The 19,845-nt window shown below is 33.4% G+C and overlaps 2 protein-coding genes across 2 annotated transcripts in view; both read left to right on the forward strand.

Moving 5' to 3' along the window:
• The window catches only part of LOC117929227, a 59,766-nt gene extending 40,487 nt beyond the window's left edge, over positions 1 to 19,279 (forward strand). The window contains exons 4-6 of the mRNA XM_034849499.1: positions 17,375 to 17,473; positions 19,101 to 19,151; positions 19,253 to 19,279. The gene's annotated coding sequence lies outside the window, so the exon portion shown is untranslated. The remainder of the gene's footprint in view (positions 1 to 17,374; positions 17,474 to 19,100; positions 19,152 to 19,252) is intronic.
• LOC117929228 lies at positions 13,368 to 15,414 on the forward strand. Its single transcript, XM_034849501.1, has 2 exons — positions 13,368 to 13,834; positions 14,794 to 15,414. Exon 2 carries the CDS (start codon positions 14,801 to 14,803, stop codon positions 15,347 to 15,349), a length of 549 nt encoding a protein of 182 aa, XP_034705392.1. The 5' UTR covers positions 13,368 to 13,834; positions 14,794 to 14,800; the 3' UTR covers positions 15,350 to 15,414.
• Positions 19,280 to 19,845: the final 566 nt, after the last annotated feature.

The raw sequence follows: 19,845 nt of genomic DNA on the forward strand, positions 1-19,845 counted from the left end.
AAATTATTGATAAGTTTACTTGAGATCAAGTCATCATTGATCCTAAATTAAACTTTGCTCTAAGAACATGTGTTTACCATTCTTGGATTAAAATCAAGTCCAAACCTGACACGTTCTTCAACAAGTCTATGGAAGAATAGCAAATACAATACAAAAGTGTCATTCATCCATCTTCAAGGTTGAAAATCAAGACAAATTCAAAGGATCTTTTTTTGTTCTCCAAAATACTTAAGAAATATCTTTACAAGTTTGGTTGAGAATAAGTCATCTCTGACCCTTAATTAGACTTTGTTTCAAGAACATGTGTTTATCACCCTTGGATTAAACGTAATACAAGTGACATTCCTAGCCCGTATGAGTGAAGACTTTAACACTTAAGTCGCATTAAGTGTTGAAAGTATAACATCGTACAACTTTAAGGTTATGACTTGCCTACATAGATGTTAAGTGTAGTTCCAATTTTAATTAAAAAGTTGGACATCACTATGCATCCAAGTCAAATCAATTCTCATGAGTGAAGATCTTAGCACTTAAGCCATATTAAGTGCTAAAAGTACAACATTGCGTAGTGTTAATCAAACCTGTGACTTGTTTGCATAAGTGTTAAATACAATTATGGTTTTAATTAAATGTTAAAACTTGGCTGCCACTATGCATTTAAGTCAAATCAATTTGCATGAGTGAAGACTTTTAGCATATAAAGGTCGAAAATACGACACTTCTTCATGTTAAGGCTACAACTTAATCACATGAGGGTCAAACTTTAAATTTTCATATTTTTTTTATGGATATTTAAGTTTATTAAAAAAAATTCCACTTCAAGTGTTAAGATGGTTTTTTTTTTTTTTCAAATTACCTAAAAACAACTTCATCTCTACAAATGATGAAGATCAACATGTGTTCAAGATGGTGAGGATCCATTATACGACTCCACTATAACATATATTTATATATGTTAAGGAGTCATGCATGCCATCATCCTTAAAGTGAGTCATCCATACAAAGTCGTCTCCATTGTGTCATCCATGTGTCATGGTGCTACTTCATGCATGCCCCATCATCCCCACACTCCAAGGATGAAAGACTTCTCCAAGAGAGTCCAAGTTGGGTTTCTTAAATTATTGTCCTTTTTATATAAAAGAAAAATATGGAGGATAAATTGGAAGAGAAGATGTTTATTAAAAAAGAGAAAGTGGAAGTTCAAATTAATTTTTTATTTTTTATTTTTTTATTTTTATTTTTATCTTTCTTTGATATTAAGTGGAAAGAAATAAAGAAAACAAAATTGTATTTCAAAAGAGTGTGAAAGAGATATTTTAAAATAGGAAACTTCCTATTAAAATACTTCTTCGAAAAAAATTTCAAAGAAGAACGAAGGGTAACTTCAAGACCCACCCCATATACATTGCAATGCATGCACGTGATACGTTTTGAAGTGGGGGCCATTTGTTGATATCAATATTTTTAACAAAATAAATTATAACTAAATTAGTCTTAAAAAAAATGTGGCTCCCCAAATCGACAAAATTTGGGATTGGCAAGTCATAGGTCCTATGCACATTTGACACGTGACATGTTTTAAAAAGGTAACATGTAGTGAAATTTGGAAGACTACAAAATTTAGTCTTGCAAATAAAATCAAATCTCTCAATTGCTTCCAAAAGATAGGTAAAATAAAATAAAATATTCTCTTGTTGATAAATTTCTAAAGTAAACAAATATATAAATTGAAGTTAAAAGAGAATAAAAAATAAATAAATATTTTCTTGTTGACAAATTTCCTTAATAAAGAAGAAAATTAAGTTGTTAAAATCAAGGAACCAAAATTCTTTGAATCAAACAACTAAATCTTAGAGAATTTCAAAAATTAATTATCTAATTTCACCTATAAATAGGGATGACTTTCTTCAATAGTGGACTTCTTTGGATCGGTAAAATGATTCTATATGGAAAATGAAGCTTCACAAAAAAAAAAAAAAAAATCACTAAATCTCCTTGCAAGTTTAAAAAATGATAGAAGTATTACATATGCGATCTTTGTATTTTAAAGAGTTCATTAAGGAACAAACTATTTGTGACCCTCGATTGATCTTAAAAATCAAAGAAACATTTTCATTGTTATATTTCAAATTGTGATTAAGATACAAAATTTATGCCTACAATTATCTCGAGATGCTATCCTTTCTTTAGAGAAAGAGAAATTCAACCCATCATGATGGAAGAATTGTTTCCTCATAAGCTGTTATTGCTTGAGAAGAAGATGAAAGTAAAAGAAAATATTGAAAGCTTCATTAAAACTAAAACTAAAACTTTATGGTTCTAGCTCCTATATCCTGTCAATTAATCCAAAATAGAATATGACACATTTTACTTTGTTGCATTTTACATTTTGTACTACTCATTTCATGGTAAAAACCATTTAGTTTATAAGACTATTTTATCAATATTCATTGCTATTGCATAAAATTAATTTTTTTTATAACTAATATGACACATACCAAAAGAAAATGATGTTTAATTAAAAAAAATATTTATCAAATATTATTCCAAAAATCGCCTTAAATGATCTCAAAAGCAGTTTTTAGAACTTTGCCCTACTATTAATTTTTATGGCCAGTCCTTCTAACCCATTCAGTATCACAACCCTAGATATATCTTCGGTCTTCGCTAGTTTAAAAGTCAATTTTATAATTAGAAATTATTTTTTAAAAATCTTATACTCCGTATAATGAAGACATGGCAACTCAACTCCATTGTCCGTTGCGCGCATGGTCCCTCCCCACGTAACCACCTTCCCTTTCTTCATCAATAATTATGTTTCTTACAGTAAAATGCAGACAGCTGGCCAGCAATATTGTCCACATGTGCTCCATGTTCCGTCCATTCACAACACCGGGGGCGGGATGATTGATAGAAAAATATATGGGAAGGATAAGGTTGATGAGTAAGCTCATGATCTTAAGCTTTTTAACTTATGTAAGGACATGTCCTTCAAGTATGGAATTGCTTATCCCTGAATCTTCCAATTAACTATTCCTTTTATGATATTTTTCCCGTCTCATTATTTTTTAATCATTTTTTATCGTTTATCTTTTTCTTAATCACTGCCCTTCTCTCGTTTTGAAAGAGAAAATAAGAACATTTAAAAGGCTATTATATTCTAAGTTTACTGATACAGTCAAATTTTTTTCTGGCAACAGTCATCCTTCACACATAAATATAAGAAAAAATTATGATCTTTCCAAAAAACTCATACTAAGTTCACCTTATGCCTTAAGCAAAAATGATTATTTTTAGTGTGTAGCACTTCAAAGATCGAATGATAGTAAAAGTGTAAAAAGATATGATTATTTGATTGGTTTTCGGAGGAAAAATGAACGAAAACTATGAACTTGTTTAGCAACTGTTTTCGAGAATAATTTTATCAAGAATAAAAAAACACATTTGATAATTAAAAACTATTTTTTGTTTTCTATTTTGAAGAGTAGAAAATATAGTTGTGGACCCCGTATTTCGCACGATGCGTTCTCACTCGATGGCGAAACTCGCTTTTTATTTGAAAATGATTTATTTATTTAGAAAATGACTTGGAGTCGCCACTTATTTTTATTTTATTTTTAAAGGGGAAACAAAATAAGAAAGAAAAACCCTAAGTGTGACTTCTGAAGGAAAAATAGGTATGTGAAAAACTAAGTCTGAGTCCGGTGGTTAGATTACTCATTGGGAAGGTACGGTAATGACCATAGCACTCCTCTAAGCTCCTAAAATGGGCCTTTACTAAATAAAATGAAGCAAGTATGACGATTGATTAAATATGGACACCAAAAGAATATCAATCTAAAAATAATCAAATGAACAAGAAAGGTAGAGGTTGTACCTGAGTGATGAGCTGATTGTTTCCTAGAAAATGAAGATTAGTGAATGAACACAAAATAATCGCATACATGTCATAATGTGAGGCAAGTCAATGCAGTATATCAAACAATCAATCAATTAATGGGAAAATTACACATGTTGGGTCCCACCAAAACCCGATTTGTCTTGCATGAATTGGTATCACAAATTTCATTATTTCGGAATTATGAAAAATTCATTCTTGCTTATGTAAAATCAAGAGATATAGAAGATTATTCAAAAAACTAAAGTGGAATTAAAACAGTTTAAGAAAAAGCTGGATTTTTGAAATGTGGAAATTGGAATTTTGGAAATTGGGAATTAAATTTGGAAATTAGAATATTAAAGAATTATTTAAAGATGGAATTTTTAAAAATAAACAAATAAAATAATAATAATGAAAATAATAATGATCAAATAAATAAATTTGAAAATTGGAATTTTGGAAATTGGAAATTAAATTCAGAAATTGGAATTTTGAAGAATTATTTAAAGATGGAAATTTTAAAAATAAATAAACAAATAAAATAATAATAATAATAATAAATAAATAAATGTGAAAATTGGAATTTTGGAAATTGGAAATTAAATTCGAAAATCGGAATTTTGAAGAATTATTTAAAGATGGAGTTTTAAAAATAAATAAATAAATAAATAATTACAAAAATAATAATTAAATAAACGTGAAAATGAGAACTTTGGAAATTGGAAATTAAATTTGGGAATCAGAATTTTGAAAAATTGTTTAAGGATGAAATTTTTTTAATAAATAAATAAATAGAATAATAATAAAAAAGAAAATAATAATTAAATAAATGAGTGTAAATATTGGGATTTTTGAAATTGGAAATTTAAACTCACAAGTCAGAATTTTGGAAAATTATTTAAAGATGGAATTTAAAAAAAAAAAAAATCAAATTTGAGGATCGGAATTTTGAAAAATTATTTGGGAATTGAATTTTTTGAAAATTTGATTTGAAAGGAATTAGAGTTTCGAAAGTTTATTTGAAGGTGACATTTTAAAAATTAAAGTTCGGAATTATGAAATTTTTGGAAAATTAAATTTTAAATTTTGAATCATGGGAAATTAAATTTAAAATTAGAATTTTAGAAAATTGTTTCGAGAATTGAATTTTGAAGAATTGAATTTAAAAAAATGGATTTTTGGAAAATTGAATTTAAGAATTAGAGTTTAGTAAACTAACTTTAAAATTAGATTTTACAAGATTATTTCGAAAATGATATATATATATATATATATATATATATATATATTTAAAAAAAGGAATAGATAAATGAGTTGATAAATAACTTCGGAATTTTAGGAGATTTTAAAGAGTTATTTTAGAATAATCATAATAGAAAAAGAATGAACAAAATGAATAAAGAAATAAAACTTTTAGGATTAAAAGTTTTTTTTTTTAAATGAATAAAAAGATGGCATGACTACTTGTGGACCCCACATTTCGGCTCAATGCGTTTCCCACTCGATGGCGTGCTCGATTTTTATTTGAAAAATTAATTTTATTTGATTAAGAAAACTGACTTGGAGTCGCCACTTATTTTTATTTTATTTTTAAAGGGTAAACAAAATAAGAAAGAAAAACCCCAAGTGTGACTCCTTATTTTGGAAAAGGCGGTCTGTGAAAAACCGGATCGGGTTCGGGGGTCAGGTTAATTATCGGGAAGGTACGGTAAAGACCGTAGCACCCCTCTAAGTCCCTAAAGTTGGGTCTCTACTAATGAAATGAAGCTGACATGGCAATGGATGGAATAAATCGATGAATACTCAGAGCAAAACATGCACATACGGGAGTCAGAAAATGCATATAGTCTAAACAGAGTAGGAATGAGTGTGTACCTGAGCAGCGAACCACTATGCGCTATCAAGAGAGAGGGTTAGTGCAAAATAAAGAGCATAAACATAGCTCACATGTCGCTAAATCGAGTACAAAATCATCAAAGGCACGCATGACACTCCACTCAAAATTCATTTTTTAGTTTAAAGAAATTTTATTTGATGTTGGGCCCCCACCAAAACCCTTTTACTATTGGGTGAATCGGTTTCGCAAATTCTATCACTAAGAATTACGAAAATAAATTCACACTTATTTTAAAACATTTTAAATTCATGGAAGTTGTTAAAATTGCATGCAGAAGGAAATGGCAGCAAAACTTTATTAAAAATGTTTATTTAGAAACTTAGGCACTCTATGGGTGAAGAATGAGAGACTTGAAATTATTTTTTTGAAAACCTAAATTTGGAAACTTCCTTGGAAACTGGGGCTTGAGGAATTATTTCAAAACCAAAATAGGAGGAAACAAATAAAATAATAAAAAGAAACAGAGCACGTGGTCAAAGGCTGCATGTCACCATCTGCTGATCGCTACCAGATTGCAAACGAGATAAATGTGATTAGGATAATCCAAAGATCGCTGAAACAACCCGGTTGAACGAAACCTTGGCTTTCCATGAAGTTGTGAATTTCTGGTTCAATGGCAATTTCGGCCGAAGTTGAAGCTGAGGCAGGAGTAACTTTGGGTGTAGGAGCTGATTTGGATTGGGTAACAACCACCTTGGGAGCTGTAAGAACCACTGAAAGTAGCAGATTGTATCCAGTGCTGAAAAAGTTTCTTCTCTGAACCTCCTATTGCCTTAACTTGTTTCAGAACTCCATCCTGAACACGATCAAAGATAGCAGGAACTGCTGCCATGAGAGCGGATTTTTACACAGAGACGTCCCTTTTTGTTCCTTTCTGAATTTCATTAGACGTATCCGTCAAAGTCGAGGCTGAACCATAACCAAGTGCAACGCTCGCAAATATCATCACAGTCTCAACTGCCAGTTCAAAAAAACATGAGCTAGAGGTAGGTATGCCAAGTAAATATTTTTGCTACCCAATTCTGGTATCACAGTATACACGGCTGCTGAGATAACTACAATATTCCCGTGAGTCATAATAACTCCCTTAGGCTGACCGGTACTGCCGCTTGTATTCACGACAATAGCATCGTCAGTCTGGGAAGGCAGTCTTGGATGAACAGGATTTTCCTTCCTCATCTTTCCCTCATCGGCTTTGGAACCTTTTCTAATAATTCATCCCAAGAACTCTCAGATGATTGGTCAGTGGATAATCTCGAATGGGATGCAAATTCTGTGCTCTTTTCTTTTAGATCCGAAAGTGGAACCACCCCAAGTATTTTGGCATCTGGAACGGCTATGTTTGACTTTCGTCTTCATTAGGCCTTTCATGTGGTTGCCATTGGTGGAAGGAAAGGATGGAATATAATAAGAATGAATGGCATAGGATGAAAAATGGTTAATAATGATGGAATAATGGAAAGGTGGCGAGCAAACAAGGAGTGAGTGACTGAAATATGGAGAGCTTGACGGCAAGTTAGAGAATGGGAAAAGGGATTATCCATGTGTTCATGTATGATGACCACATGCACATGAAATTCATGGCTTATGACGTGGCAAAAGACCAGACATGAGGTTCTAGTGGTGATAGGCAGCAGGGTGCACCATTTATATGGTTTCTCATTCCTGAACCCTGCGTTTCCAAGAGTTCAAGAAGGGGGATATCATTGCGTCTAGACCTTTCAAGTATGCTGGCCGATATAAAGTACAAGGCCATATCATTTCCCTTAGGAGAATCACCATGAAATGAACCTGCCTCAAGACTACCTAGATGAAGATTCTCAAATCAAAGGGATGATGATTTAAGCATAATGAAACTCTTCGTCCTTGCCATATGCACGCCCCCAATCGTCTCTTCCTCAATTACTCTGGGAGCACAGGCATGCACTATAGAGTTCAAATAATCCGCTTTCCTTGAGAAGACCCTTCCAGAAGTTTCTGCATAACGCATATTTGGCTGGCCATGTATGGAATTTACATTTGTCTCAATGAAAGGGCGGTGGGGATCTGGAAAGTAGCATGCAAGAACAGCCACAGCTGCCTCTCCATATGCCAATCTTAGTTTCAATTCCTCTGGGAGCTAGAGGAATGCCGGAGAGCTCAGACTTACCAAGCAAGTTGCTGAACATAAGAATCTCCAGATACTGTTAGACGCATAAAAGAAGTTGCACGCTGCAGGCTTGAAGTATCCTGCATTATATTCTGTTCATGAGCAGGCCTGGAGATTCCATTCAAGGTTTGTGCTTGTGAACCAAGGGGAGTAAGAAGAGGCTCTTCTTTAACAGACAATTTAGCACTACTCATTAATTCTGGAATGCCTGTGTTTGCAATATTACTTCTAGCTCTCCAATGAGAGGATCCCCATGAATCTCCCTCAGAAGCTTTGTCTTTAGATGCTGAAGTGGCCCATGGTTTATTTTCATTATCCAAACTTTGACCCCAGCTATTACCAATAGATTTGTCAGCAACCATTGAATCTGTAAAATTCTTGTTTCCATTATCATTGCTACCCCACTCAGAGGACTTTGCAATGTCTGAGGCAGCTGCACCATTCCATTTTGTATCCTCCCATGGTTTGTTCTCATCATCCAAATTATGACCCCATTTACCATCCCATGGCCTGCCTTCAGGACTGTCACAAGGTGGATCATCATGAGAAAACCTGCAACGATCACCATTAAAGCATTTTCCCATTTCAAAATACTTGCACAGGATGCCACCAACTCTGTATGGTTCACGCTTACGCTCATGATCCCTATCATGTCTATCATATCTATCACCAGAAGCACCATGATGGGAAATTTTGCATGAAGATCCCCTATGACACTTACCTTTCAGAAAGTCATTACAATGAACATTAGATATGCTGTTGTTCCTCACAGGAACATCCTTTTCCCCATCATACTGATTCTCATACCCACCACGAGCAACCTTATCCCTCATTTCATTCTAGGTCAAGTTCTGCTTTCTGATAAGCTGCTTTACTGCTATACAAGCATCAAAAGCAGGAGAAGCTTCAGCTGTTATATCCCTTCCAGCCATTCCCAAGACTTCCAGTGCAGCGATTCAGCAAGATGACATGCCTGGGAACAAATTGAGGTAACGACGGCTACAAGTCTTTCCTTCTCAACAATCACAATTTCCAACCGACCACGGGGATGTCGAAACGATCCACAAAAAGCTAACAAAGAATGATTTACTTGCTGAATATTTCTTGACACAGCCTCCCTCAACAGATGGGCCTCCAAACCATCTTAACACGTGTAGACAAACCCAGATCAGAACCAGCTGTAGATGTAGTCGCTGCTGAAGAACTGAAACCAGCATTGGTTGCATGCATGTGAGCTTGGTGGGGTCTGAGCATGGGTGATGATGATGAAGGCTTGTTCATTGTTACATCCATCTGTGCAGTTTGTTATGGCAATACAGTGGCAGACATGCGAGAAGAAACTGTGTGATGGAAAAATGGAAACGTGGAGTTAGGGTTAGGGTTTTCATGGTATATCAAGGGATGGTCTGGACTTGCATAGAATAGTGAGGGGGAGAGCTCAATAGGTGGGGGGTCCTGGGCCTGCTTCGACCACTGGTGGGCAAGCTAACATGATGGACTATTCATGTTCAAGATTGAAACTGCGGTGTTGTTCGTTTTCTCTTTTCAATGACAGTACTACCCAGAGCTTTATTTACATGGGTGCGAGGATGGTGGTGATGGATGGTGGATGGAAGAGGTGATGAAGTGATGAATGGAGATATGGGTATAGAGAGATGATCAGCGAGTATGAATAGAATGGGTACGAAGGACGGGTATGGTGGGGTACAGAATGAGGGATTTGATATGAGTATGGAGAGATGGTCACTGGGTATGAAAAGAATGGGTATGAAAAAAAAACGGGTATCATGGAAGAGGTGAGTCAAATGGGTTGTATATTGGTACAAGTATGAGCTGGGGGCATGAAGACAAAGATTATGAGATGGAATGTGATAGGTGGTCAGGACTGGTGAGAGAGAATAGGTATGTATAGGGGCATGGTGGGTGTGGGCATGAAATGGACGTTAAAGGATAGCCATAAGTGCATGCATGATAGAGACAAATGATCTGGGAGGATATTTGAACTCTGTACATATGGGTATCGTGCATTTCCTCTCCTCAAAGTGGCACAGAAATTCTCTACTCATCATCTCACTGATATAAGCATAACAGAGCCCAATGAAAAACACTGCTTCCTTAAGAAAAATGGTGCCTAGCACCAGAACCTGAAAATAGACCTCTCAAATTGCGAGCAGTTTCATCCGTAGCATCTCAGAATATCGAACAAGGGCCAGATGGTTTGTATACCCTCTCACAAATCTCAAACCATATAAAACACAAATGAAATAGGCACCGTGGAACTCAAAAATCTCCTTAAACCCTCCCAAAAAGAACAAAGAGTGAGAGAAGAAAATAGAGAATGAAGAAAAATTATGAAAGAGTAGAAAACCCAATGAAGATACATCTCAAAAATCACATGGGCTCCAAACAGGTGGGATGATCTGGAGATACTCAATATAATTATCAGAACCAAAACCAAAGGAGGATTCAACAATTTACAGGAGATGAGATTAAAAATGTTAAGAGTGAATAAATAAATAAAAAAACAGAGCAAAATATCTGCAGGTAATGATGCTCAACTCAAACCACCCTATGGCCCCAATACGTCCACAACAAGACATAAAATGATATCCATGGATCAACCAAGAATGATGCAGGGCATTTAAGAGAGGAAATATACCAAACTTAAAATAGCTATACCTGGAAGTTCACCGAGCGACCTTCCTCATCTTCCTCTTCTTCAACAGCAAGCTTTCTCCCTCAAAAGCACTCCTCACAGCACTCGATACTTCCCTCTGCTGCCTCCCTAATCTCCCTCTAATCCTTCTCTACCACTCTCCCTCTCACAAGGTTCCCCTCAGCCAACAGATTTCCCCTCCAAAGTCTTCTGTGGAACTCCTTCCTGCAGCTCTCTCACCCTCCAAAACCAAACAAAAAGCCCTCCCCTTCTAAGCTTCTTCTTCCTTAGAAAAGCTTCCTACCTTTTTCCAAATTCCTCCCCCCTCCAAAATCTCTTCTCCCTCTCAAAATATCTCTCTCTGGTTCTCTCTCAAGCTCACCCATCAGAAAACTTTTTCTCCTCTCTCTCTCTCCCTAAAGATTTCTGCCACCTTTCTAAAACAACCTACCTGCCCATATCTCTTTTCCTCTCCCCCGGATTTGCCCCTCTAACCACATCTGCAGCAACAGCCACCACCACCTGCAGGAGACGCTCCCCTACAACGGAAACGTACCTCCTCTGCAGCTCCCCTTTACGCGTGTCCAAGTCTCATTTGCTCCTTGATTCCACTACCTGGTTCTCTGTCCACCAAGCACGAGACGACACGTGGCTATTTAAGAGCCTTCCACTGGCAACAAGAGCTGCAACAATTACCTCCCAAAGTGGGGGTCTACACTACTGCATGTGCATTGTTTTTCCAATCACATTTGACTGTCATGGTTGCCAATAGTAAAGTTTGAACAAGAATTCCACTTAGCATTCCAGTTCAAAATCCTTTGATGCTCGAAATGAAACAACCATCCCAAGAGAAACCAAAAGTAATTGCAATCCCAATAAAAGCAACCTTGAGCTTATGAACCAAGAGCCAAGTAACAAACAAGTGGACCAAAAAAGCTAACCCAGAAACCAAAGCAATCACCGCAGCCCAACAACATGGAATCCAAATTAATTCCACAAATAAGCCAAGCCAAAAAAAACCAACCCGAACTGATATCTACACTTAATATCTCAAAATAACCCATTCAAGTTAACAATCCAGCCAAAAGAAGGCCCAAAACACATATTCAAAGCCCAAAATCCAAACCCAAAATTGAAAATAATTATTGTAGAAATCAAAGAGGGAATAAATAAATAAATAAAACCTCACATTTGAAACCCTATGATTGGAGACGGAATGCAACAATACACGATAAAAGGGGTGGCGGTGATGTTCAAAGCATCGGGAGGTGGAGGTCGACAGTGCTTGCATCTCCGACAGCAAGATCTAGCGGGTGGAGGCCGTAATGACCAAAGGAATGAAGAAAGGGAAAATGAGAGAGAGAAAGAAAGGGAATGATGTCGGGGGTGGAATGTGGTCAGATTAGAAGCCGACGATGAGAGAGATGATGATGGTGATGGATGACGATGATGGAAAGAATGGGAGTCGTGGGTATGGTGTCTGTGAGGGAAGAGAAGGGGAAGAAGAATGATGCCTCCAAAAGAAAATGGGTCGGCCGCCCAAAAAAAAAGGAAATTGGGGGGGGGGGGGGGGGGTGTCCACAAAAATAGCCAATGCCATGGAAAAAAGAAAAAATGAAAAAAAGCAAGAAGAAGAGTGGGGGAGTGTGGTGACATGAGGGGTGGGTGAGTGTAGGTGGAGAAAGAGAAGAGGTGAAATATATATATACATATATATATATATATATATATATATATATATATAAATAATATAGCATAATAATAATAATAATAAAACAATTTACAAAGTAATAAAAACTAAGAATTAAAGGGTGAGTGAGCCAAAAAAACACATGTAATCGAGATTTAAATCTGGGCTCAAAATTAATGTAAAAATAAAATTGGAACAAATTTTGGGGTCTACAATAGTGTTTTTAAATAACATTCTTTTAATTTCTTTCTATTGTTTTCACTTATTTTTTGAAGATTGTTTTAAAAGATAATTATACAAATATGTAGAATTATTAAAAATAAAGTATTGGATTTAAAAATTATTTTTAAAACATATTTAAAAATATTAAAAACAAGTTAAAAATATTCCAAGTTTCCAGATTTTTGTTCTACAAAATATTTCAGAATAGTTTTCAAAAACTATTTCTAAAAACTATTTTTCAAAATTATTTTCAAAAACAATTGTCAAACAGACCTACATGATCGTTTCATACTTAAATCAAAATCAAACTGATTTTTAGTTGATAGAAAAATTGAATCATATTAAATATGCTTAATATGATTTGGTTTAGATGATTGCTTGAATATAAGTTAATTTAGACCTTAAATTTTGTTTATTGTTAAAATCATTTGAAACGAACATGGAAAGTAAATTTAAATTTTTTAGTCTAGAATGTAATGAGTATATTAAAAAATTAATTTAATGTCTAACAATTATAAATTACTTTAATAATATATAATATAAAAAACTAATCAAATATTAAACAATTATATGTAAATCTTAGAATTTGGTTCAACTCGACTGTTATTGATAAGGAGACAAGAAAAACGCAAATAGAATAGATAAAGTTGGTTTTAAAAATTCCCAAATGGAACCGACCTTATGGTTATTGAAAACCCACCATTATAATTAATTTGGATTGGTTTAGATTAAAATTTTTCACTTTTGATTTTACTTACATCCTTAATCATTGGTATTCAAATATAATTTTAAAAATATTTTTGATAATATGATACATAACAAAAGAAAGTAATATTTCCAAAAAAAAAACCCTTTCGAAGTGTTCTTAAAATGATTTTTAAATTTTGTATATAATATTTTATTTTTGGAAGTAAACGCTTTTGATCTTTTCAAAGTCATACTTCTCTAGGCATTCTTAATCAACATGTGTCTTATTAAATTAATTTTATCATTTGAACTAAATTTTTAAAAATCTCAAACTCAAGATATGAAGATATGAAGATATGATACAACTCCATGATTTGCTAAGCCGAATATAAAATGAATACAGGTCCCTCAACAATAGAACAAATGAAGATTCCTCCTCATAGTCCCTCTTCACGTGATGCTGCACCTACCCTTTCTCCTCATCAACAAACAAGTATTTTTGCAGCCAAATTCGCACAGCCTTGCCAGAGCTGCAGCTTTTACATGTCTCCCCCTTCCTCTGTAGATATGTCCTTGTGTGCCCATAATTAGCTCCTTTTCTCTTCATCTACACCACTCAGAGGGCTGAAGTTATTCAGTTAGGCGAAGGGCTGGTATGTCCTATGTTCCATGCAATTTAGGTGATGTTTGCTTTTAAGAGTTAGAGAATTAATTTGTTTGTTTTTTTTTTTAATATTTTATTTTATTAAATATCAATAATTAAAAAGATTAGTAGATTTCTTTTAATTACATGGATTCACTTTTAACATTTAGAAAAAAATAAATATTTTAACCTCTTCTATTTAATAAAAAAACTCTAAAAAATAAGTAATAAGGTAATAAAAATTAAAAAATAAATCATTTAAAATATGAAAATATTACCTTAGTATGTTTATTTATAATAATTCAAAACATAAAAAATCATTGAATATAAATTTTTGTAATTGGTTGTCAATTATTGGGATTAAAAGCAAAAAATATTTTAAAATGATTTGGCAACAGCTCTCTGTAATTGGTTGATTTTATCATTTCTAGTTTAAACCTATTTTCTTTCCCTTTTACCGAAGGCATACAGACATGTAAAACATGATTTCGGCAATAGAAATCAATCATCCTCTGCCATCTTTTAAGTCCTTCAAGACTAATTTTCTCAGGCCTACTATTGTGTCCTATTGATTCAATGATCTTCTTTCCCTTCAAACATCTTCTTTAATGTCATATAATGGTTAAAACTCACCGAATTTGTAATGTTTAAATGATTTGATTAGATATTTCCCGGACACAACATTCAATACCTCCTCTGCATTTGCTCTTTGACTGGTTACATAATTAATTTATATCATAAATTTTGAATATCAAGAACCATACATTTTTCCACCACTGACAAAGGGTACCCATCTCACATTTATTATTATTTATTAAGCTTTATGTTCAATTATGGAGACTCTTTGGACTGTTAAAGAAGATTGAAGTCCTGAATCAATTTGTCATCACACATTATTTGTTTCTCTTTTCTCATCTAATTATCTCTAAAATTTAGCATCTTTTAGTTGATTTTAAGCTTATGCCGCAGAGCAAGCATGGAAGTTGAAGGCGTTGCCCCTAATATGATGGCTGGTGAAGGTGTCCCAAGCATAATCCCGAATAAAAGCGGGGATGATTTTCCCCAGATAACCCCGGCTATAACCCCCAATAAGAGCGGTGATGTTTTTCCCCTGATAACCCCAGCTATAATCCCAACTGTAGTGCCAACTACAATAGTTCGTGAAGTTCTTACTGAAGGCAACTATGAATACTGGAAAACTTGTGTAAAACGGTATTTGGTGGGTCAAGGTCTCTGGGAAGTTTGCAGGATGAGCTGCAAGAGTCCTAATAAAGCACAAGATCCAGTGGCATATTCAGAGTGGAAAAAGAAGAATTCCGTGGCTTTACATGCCATTCAAATTTCTTGCAGTCGAGAGATGCTTTCTCAGATCAGGGGAATCAAGCTTGCGAAGCACGCGTGGGACTTTTTGAAGCGAAACGCCAACCCAACCCTCTATTTCGACGAAGAAGTCGATCGCTTGGATGAACAGCCACCTCCTGCCGCAGCCTCAACTGGTAAAGTGCCTCTCCTCTTCCTCAAGTAAAAAATAATAATACCTCTATGTATGATTATCACAGACTATTATAAACATGAATGGGATACTTATGGAGAAAACTTGGGATTAGATTGGGTCCGGATTAGACACTTTGGTGGATGGGTTTCAGTTTACCCAGCATGAGGCCAGGTTTCTTTGTCACGAATAGTGGTCTTATTCTCCTAACTGCTTCTGATTTTTAAAGCCATCTGATCTCCCAATTCGGAGGATTCTCAAACCTATGAAGCATTATCCTCTATCTAAAGCATTTGATTAGTGGGATAAGATCGACTCCACCCTTACATTAATATCCACAGGGCTACTGGATATTCAAATAGAATTAGAATTTAACACGATGTCATTCAATGACCTGGTGTGAAATTTGAAGTATTTGTACTATGTATATTTAAAAAGAAATAAAAACTCAAAATAATAATAATAATAATAATAATAATAATAAAATAAAAAAATATTAATCAAATTTATTTAGGCACGAAAACTTGAGGCCCGCTAACTCGTTGTCCTAGAAACTCCTACCATTTGGGTTTCATTTCCAGTTGCCCCAGAGCCCAACACCCAATCTCAAGGCTGCCCGCTATTCATCCATTGAGGAAATGCAACTGAGGCCGTTATTAGGCCTGGGCAGTTGTACCTGACGAACAATAGAGTAAATTCTTGGCTGGATTGTTAATTAATATATTTTGTCACAAAAGCGATTTACTCGTAGAAAACAAGTAAATTTTCATAAAAAGAATAATTCAATAAAAATTACTACTTATTAAAACAGTTTTGTTAAAATGATTAATAATAGCACATATAATTTGTTCCAAAGTAATTGTTGTATTATGAATATGAAATCTTTTCATCATAATTGTATGATAAATATGATCTAACTAGTTTAATTTTTTAGTTTCATGCAATATTTATAGAGAACATAATTTTTTTAATCATAATAGTTTTAACATTTTAATATTTTTAATTACTTTTTATTGTTCATTTTAGATAGAAATTAATGAAATATTATATATATATATATATATATATATATATATATATATATATATATATATATATAATCGATGAATATTCTGACACAAAATATTGGTGAAATAAAAATTGATCAAAATTTATGAAAATGTAGAGAAAAATTTCTAAATAAATGATATAACAAGTAATAATGAAAATTTTGAGGATATATATCTATCTATATATATATATATATATAATTTGAGACATTTAATAATAATATTCACAATTAAAAATATATTTTATAGAGATTTATCTAATTTGAATGTATTCAATAATATAAAAAAAATGATAATACATGTATAAGTATTTTTTATTTTAAAATATTGATAATTTTATTTATAAATTTATATTTAATTATTATACAAAATACACAAGAATTAAGATTAATTAATTTATTATAATTTTATCTTAATTAATTTATAATATATATATTCTTTATATTTCAAATAACAAAGTTGACTTTGGGTATAATTGCTTCCTTTCAAATTTAAGGTTATGGAATTATCTAAAAGCAACAAATAGTGTATATTAATTAGAAAAAGTAAATTTTTTAACCTATAATGTAGTGCTAAATTTTAATTGAATTATTCACCTTAGTTTATGGTGGACTATAGAGTTGAAAAAAAGCATGCAAACAATTACATAAACGAAGATAAATGATGAATAAGAATTAAAAAAATATTTTCTTCCATCACCCTTATTCAAATATTACAAAATATTTTATTTATAGATACTTATTCTAAATAAAATTAAAACTCCTAACAATATATAACTACTTAAATATGAAAACTAAAAAAAAAAAAAAATCACTCAAAATAAAATATTTTCTTTAAATTTTAGAGACGCAAGTTGATTCTAGTTTTTAGAAACTTTTTATATTAAGTTTAAGTTTTCAACATTTTATATGTCTCCATCCCCATCACATAAGAAAGATATTAGTTCATTTGTTTCATTTTTGGGACATGAATGGAAAATGATATTGATTTTGCCCATCTTTCATGTAAGGCGTAACTGTAAACGTAGATCGCGCCTCGGACTGGGTTCGAGTAAACGTCGTTGACGATAACACACATGCACGAGATGTCAGGAATAATACTGAAACAGGTATGTCGTAAGTGCAAACCGACCACTTTAATGTTGTATTTGTGATCTCACCTATATAATGGTGTATCATGAAACTATAAATTATGTTCCGCATGCTAATTTTGTATCATGAAACTAAGCTGGATATACATTGAAGGTTACTTCAAGAACTCTTTAAGAGTCTTTTCAGAAAGTTGTTTAAAAAGTCATTTATTTGTGAACAGAGTTGATGTTAATTAATAATTCATAGAAAAAATTCATTTTCCTTATTAATTTGTTAGTTATACTTAAATAGATATTACGATAAAATTTTCTATGAAATACTACAAATCCATTTATTTGTTATCGTGTTATGTAACATTAGTCATCTTTGTAAGGTCATTGGTAAGTGAGATTTTAGGATAAAATGAATAAGCATATTTTAAAAATTGCTTAAGTTAATTGTCCTTTCATTTTTTTATTTTTTGCATATATGATTTAGAGAAATAACAATAGAAATAAGAAATTGTTCTTGAAAAAGGGTTTTATGGATTGGAGATGATTAGAAGGAAAGTAACATGCCAAGGCTTCAGAGACAAGCATAGTACATTAAGAGGAGACTCGGAGATCAAATGAGTTCAAGAGCTCTTAGAAGGGTCAGCGACCAAAGTGACCCAAGCCTACTCTTCTGGCTGTTGTATATGGATGAACGACTGAACCCTTTATATAAAAACCCAAGGGTGAATCATATTCATCAATCAGGCCCAAGACAACAGGAGGCAATCATAGGCCTGTGTTAGTCTTCGAATTTAAATCTCCATTCTTGTGGTGACACATTATGTTAGATGGTTACCAGTCCCTTAATAAGGATATGTGCCCCTCCTCTCAATTCATTGAAGTAGGTTCAATGCATATAGAGTCCATCTTGTTGCAATTGACGAGCTTCCAATTTAACACCAAAGCGTGGACTTATTTTAAAAACCCAAGTAGCAAGGCCAAGCCTAACATTTAGGTATATCAAGTTGGCATAGGACTTCCACAACTCTGTTTTAACTTAGGTAGATGTGATAGCACTAAGGTGTCACAATCTAAGTAAGATGTTTTCTACGGAGGTAAAGCTGATGCAGAGAGGTCATAAAGGAGACAATATTTGGAGGAGCCCCTCCAAAAATGGAAAGAGATGTCTTAACATCATCCTTGCAAGAGTCACCCATAACTTGCCTTTATTTGGGATGGAGGGTATGAGTCAACGCCGTAGGAGGCACTTAGACACACCATATAGCAGGGTTAGGGGTGCCTTTGTGCATTAACAAATGATTTAGAAAGAGTGATTGATCACTCCCCTCCTCTAAACATAGGGTTCATATGGGAATCTTAAAAATCACCTCCACAATCTATTGAAGGAGTGGCTCCTACCTTCCTTTTGGATGAGGAAAAGCACTATCCTTCTTGAAAAAGCCCTTCCATTTGGAGGTGATAGGTGCACTCCCCTTGTATTTAGGATGGTGGGTATGATCTTATACCATGTATGACTTTGAGCTTGTTGGACAGTGATTCAAAGCTCTCAAAACCTTGTAAATAGACAACCATTTAGCATAAGTAGCATTACACTAGGATTTTTTTTTTATTATGTATATCAATACACTAACATTTCTAATTTTTGTTGCAGTGCTACATCAATTAATGCATGGGTTGGTTTCATATCCACTAAAACTTCTTGGTACGATACAACTGTTCATTTAAATATTAATTTGGGTTCCTTGCTCCTGACTCCTCAGTCTTCTTCAATCTTAATTAAGTCTATTTTGATTAATGACCTAGGAATCAAGAGCATACGTGCTCAAAAGTTGAGGCATGCTCAAGCCGTCAAACTGCTACCACTACAAGAAAAAAGATATATGGTGACATTTATAATAAGTCACTATAAACATAGGGTGTCATTACAATATAGCGTCACCTTATCCACTGACACCATAGAGGGTATCAATTGATGACATATTTCGAAGCGACACCAAAGCAGATAAATGGTGACACATTCAGAAGTGACACCATATATTTTTAGTGATGCTTAATTTGATATAGAGTTGTATAAGATATATAAGGTGTCATATTAAATGCATCATCTTTGAGTTATGGTGTCACATTAAATGTATCACCTTTAATTTATGGTGTCACATCATTGTAAATGATTATGGAAGATATGGTTGTTTTTTGTTGATTAGTTTGTAGATTTTTGTAATGCTTATTAATAAATAAGACCAACCTGTGTAAATTGTCCATAAATATAATAATCATATTATATTTAACTTATATTTTCATAATGCTTATAAATTAACTTGTAACACATTACATCATCCAATAATATTTGTATATCAAATGTTCACAAAATAATAGTACATCAAACACATCAAACC

The sequence above is a fragment of the Vitis riparia genome, chromosome 13 (genome assembly GCF_004353265.1).
Source record: "Vitis riparia cultivar Riparia Gloire de Montpellier isolate 1030 chromosome 13, EGFV_Vit.rip_1.0, whole genome shotgun sequence".
NCBI lineage: Eukaryota > Viridiplantae > Streptophyta > Magnoliopsida > Vitales > Vitaceae > Vitis > Vitis riparia.

What these genes read in the sequence shown, in the direction of transcription:
- LOC117929228 (XM_034849501.1), top strand. Translation starts at nt 14,801, where the DNA reads ATGGAAGTTGAAGGCGTTGCCCCTAATATGATGGCTGGTGAAGGTGTC.